The following is a 4,128-nucleotide window of genomic DNA, read 5'->3' as shown; positions in this document are numbered from 1 at the left end:
TTTGAATAGGTTGTCTATCAACCAATGGCGGATATAATAATAGGTTGTGGCATGTCATACCTATTATTCCACATTCCAAAGTGATGTATAGTAAATTTACTAATATGGAGCGTATGGAGGATGATCATGTCCATGGAGGTGATGATGATTGTGATACGAGAGAGGAGGATGATCATGAGATAGGAGATAGAGATATTCAAGCCATTACCCATGAGGACAACCCTATAATTCATGATGCTAATTTTGATAAGCATAATAGGGCAAGTAGTAGTGGGCTGAATGTATTTGTAGATCTCCACATTGGTTCGGATATTGAAGTAGATAGTTTGCTTTGTTAAATCTTTTTGTAGATCTCCACTAGTACTACTGCAAGAATGTGAATAGGTACTCTCTCCACATATAAAAATAATCACTTATATATATTTGATACCTTCAATGCAAGGAAATTAACATGTTTTTATTTGTGTTTGAATAAGTTGTCTATCAACCAATGGTGGATAATAATAGGTGGTGGCACGTCATACCTATTATGCCACATTCCAAAGTGATGTATAGTAATTTACTAATATGGAGCGTATGGAGGATGGTCATGTCCATGGACGTGATGATGATCGTAATACGAGAGAGGAGGATGATCATGAGATAGGAGATACATATATTTATGCCATTATCCATAAGGGCGAGCCTGCCATTAGTGATGCTAATTTCAATGAGCATAGTAGGGCAAGTAGTAGTGGGGTGAATGTATTTGTAGTAGTGGGCTGAATGTATGTGTAGATCTCCACATTAGTAAATTAGATATTGAAGTATACCAACAAGCCTTCGCTATATTAGATTTACAACTCCGATATATGGGCATGTTCCAGCGGTATCAAATAATCGCTGATGTATGGGTGTATAACAGCGATATGATTATCGGTTACCATGTCCCTGCCAAACACTATGTTCTTTCCCACTATAATGTGATTGCATAGCCATGCTAGTTAATAATGTAAAGTTTCATGTATTTACATGATTTGCTATCTTGGGGAGTAAGAGAGACCATACCATATCCCATTGGATGGATATCACTTTCGAAGCCTTAGTAAAGATAGTCCCATCTGGCTATACTACTATTACAACATCCTCGAGGTATATTGAGATGGAATGTTGCACTGAACATTAGCAGATGAAGCTATTTTTGTGGAGTAAGGTGAAATTTAGGAGTGTGATTAGTAGGACACTATGCCATCAATGGTGTTTTTGCCATACCAATCATGAGGAATGAGGACCTGAGTTGTCGTGATGTTAGTCTCCTTTGTGTGCATTCCACCTAGACCTTTAATTAAGACATGGAAGGCAAAAATTTGGGGATATTGTGACCCAAGGATTGTGACCATGAACAAGAAATGATAATGTGTGTGTTGGTCTAAAGATCATAAGGAAGGTACCCAGGGAGGCATGGAGGTGACTGGCAAGCCGGGAGCCTTCATGCCGACGCAAGTCCCTTCTTGAACGTCGAGGGCAGTTGGGAGGTCATGAAAACGACACGATGCTATTCCATCGTTATTGAAAGGTAAAAGAGTGCCGATTCCTCCAGTTTCTCGGGTAATACCATTGACCTGCGATGTTGACACTCTAGAGATCTTATGTGTTAGAAAGGACATTAGAGTGGAGCTTTGTGCTTGTGTTCTTAATTTATTTAAAAAGATCGATTATGGGGTTTGAAATTGACCTGCGATTGATTAAAGAAATGTGATTATGGGGTTTGAAATTGACATGCGATTATGGAAAACCAAACAGCAAAAGAAATGTGAGGGATACAAAAGTGGACAGACCGACGCCAGACGACAGGCCGACGAACCTTGGCTGTTCTTATCCATGAAAGTGTAAAAGTCGACAGGCCGACGAACGCCTCAACAATGTATAAGAGAAATCTCATACACGTTGTTTGTCATTCGTCTCAGCTCATCGTGAACATCTCCGCTACCACCTTCATGGCTGCTACGTCGTCCGCAGCTCAGCTTCTCATGCTAACGTTCCTTCTGGCTTCGATTCAACACATCTCAATTGTCACCAGCGCCCGCCCCGGCCTTAATTCGTTTAGCCCAAACGATCCACAGAACCCCATCCAAAACGATACGACCTCGCCTGATGGTCCTCTTCCTACGAAGAAGGAGATCCGCATCGAGCTCCTTCACCGGGATGCCCCGTCCTCTCCTCTCCGTCCCCAAGGCGCTACCCCCGAAGAGCTTCTGCTCCTCATGCTGAAGCGTGATGCAGCCCGCTTTGACTCTATCAAAACGCTTGCGCTGCAGCTGCAGAATTCGAATACATCCAGCATTTCTAGCTCAGTGGACGGGGTCGAACAGAAGAACACGGCCCGAACGCAGCCACGCGAACACATCGAGGAGCAATCGGCAGCTTCATCTTCCACTGACGCCGTGACTGTAGCACCCTATGGGAACTACTACGCCACCCTTGGAATAGGCACGCCGACCAAACGTATGCATTTTCTGATGGATACTGGCAGTGAGCTCACTTGGATGCAATGCGAGCCCTGCTCCAAGTGCTATCAACAAGACTCTCCCATCTTCGACCCGAGCGCATCCAGCTCCTACAAAAGAGTCATGTGCACTTCCACTACGTGCCAGGCCCTTTCAGTTCCGCGTGCATGCCTGGCAGATCATTTCTGCGCTTACCATGTCCGTTACTACGACGAGAGCTACACCATCGGCACCATGGCTATCGAGAAGATTCAATACGGAGCACCGGGCTCCTTCGAGGAGACCATGGTCGCTCCCATCGGCTGCAGCCATCTTGCCGACCTTAAGGAAGCCGTGGGAATGGCTGGGATCCTGGGTTTAGGGAAAGGCAGTCTGTCCCTCGCTTCCGTGTTTCAACCTGTCTTCTCTTACTGTCTGCCCAGCCACCACGCTTCCCTCAATTCCGGCTATCTTACACTTGGCGGAAACGGCGCAGACGCCGCTCCTAGCTCTTTCGGCATCTCCTACAATCCTGCTTTCGCCAACTTCTACTATGTACCCTTGACTGGGATCAGCGTAGACGGCTCTCCTCTCCGCATACCTATCTCGCTCTTCGAATATAAGGGAGGCCGTGGGAATGGTGGAGTGATCTGGGACTCAGGAACCACGGTGACCCGCCTCATTTCTTCCGCCTATACAGTGTTACGCAATGTGTTCCGCGGCCGAATGCAGCAGCAGCAGCACCCCCTAGCCTCCACGACACAGCTGGGGGTGTTCGACAGCTGCTATCGCATACCGGGGGGTTTGGACCCCGCAGTATTGCCTGCTGTGGCGCTTCACTTCCAGGGCGGAGCAACCATGACTCTTTCCAAGAAGAATGTCCTCTACCCATGGAGCAAGGATGTCTATTGCCTAGCGTTTGCGCCAGATGAGAGCATGTCTGTGATCGGCAGCGTACAACAGGAAGGCTTCAAGGTTACCCTGGATCTACGCACTCATAGAATTGGGTTTCAGGCCAGCCAATGCTAAGTCGCCTTGCTCGTTGTTGATACTACAATTGCAAGGTCATCCTGGCAGTTTCTAGCAATCATACAGTTTCAACGTGAAAATCATGTAGAGAACAATACGAGGATATAGCTTTACCACAGCTTTACCACAGAGGATGTGCACGCTATAGCTTTACCACAGAGGATATAACTTTAGCTCTTCATATAATTTTAAACTTTAAAAAATATATATGAGAATTTAGGAAATTCGAGGATTTTGGAAAGTGTCATTTTTCTCCTATTGATTGAATTATCTTCAAGTATGCAAGCTAGTTAAGATTTTGGTAGCATGTGTCAATATATGAGGAATGTAAAATAGTGACTTCATGAAAAAAAATATTTACTTCATAAAGCCCACCAAAACCCTACAAATCCTATAAGTGACTTTGACGACCTCAAGGATTATACATCAAATATGAGATATACATCTTGAATCTTGAATACTAAAACAAAACCATTGAAATGCAACATTGGTAGCGTGAAAATACCACATTGCAATCAACATATTTGTTTTCAAAAGCATTACAATAGTCCACATTCAAGATGTCTTATCATAAAAGTTAAAGACATATATATATATATAGCAATTTAAAGTAAAACAATATATTGTTTTTGTT

At 44.1% G+C, this 4,128-nt stretch overlaps 1 protein-coding gene across 1 annotated transcript; it reads left to right on the top strand.

The window, feature by feature from the left end:
- The first annotated feature begins 1,976 nt into the window (after nucleotides 1-1,976).
- Nucleotides 1,977-3,494, top strand: LOC147896967 (aspartyl protease family protein 2-like). Its single transcript, XM_087381187.1, has one exon. It carries the CDS (start codon nucleotides 1,977-1,979, stop codon nucleotides 3,492-3,494), a length of 1,518 nt encoding a protein of 505 aa, XP_087237313.1.
- The last annotated feature ends 634 nt before the right edge of the window (nucleotides 3,495-4,128 follow it).

Source organism: Dipteris shenzhenensis, chromosome 11, assembly GCF_047967505.1.
Source record: "Dipteris shenzhenensis isolate YYH24624 ecotype China chromosome 11, Dip_SZ_1.0, whole genome shotgun sequence".
In the NCBI taxonomy this organism is placed as follows: Eukaryota; Viridiplantae; Streptophyta; class Polypodiopsida; order Gleicheniales; family Dipteridaceae; genus Dipteris; species Dipteris shenzhenensis.
Note: the sequence above shows the minus strand (reverse complement) of the source record. Positions and strands in the feature narration are given on the sequence as shown.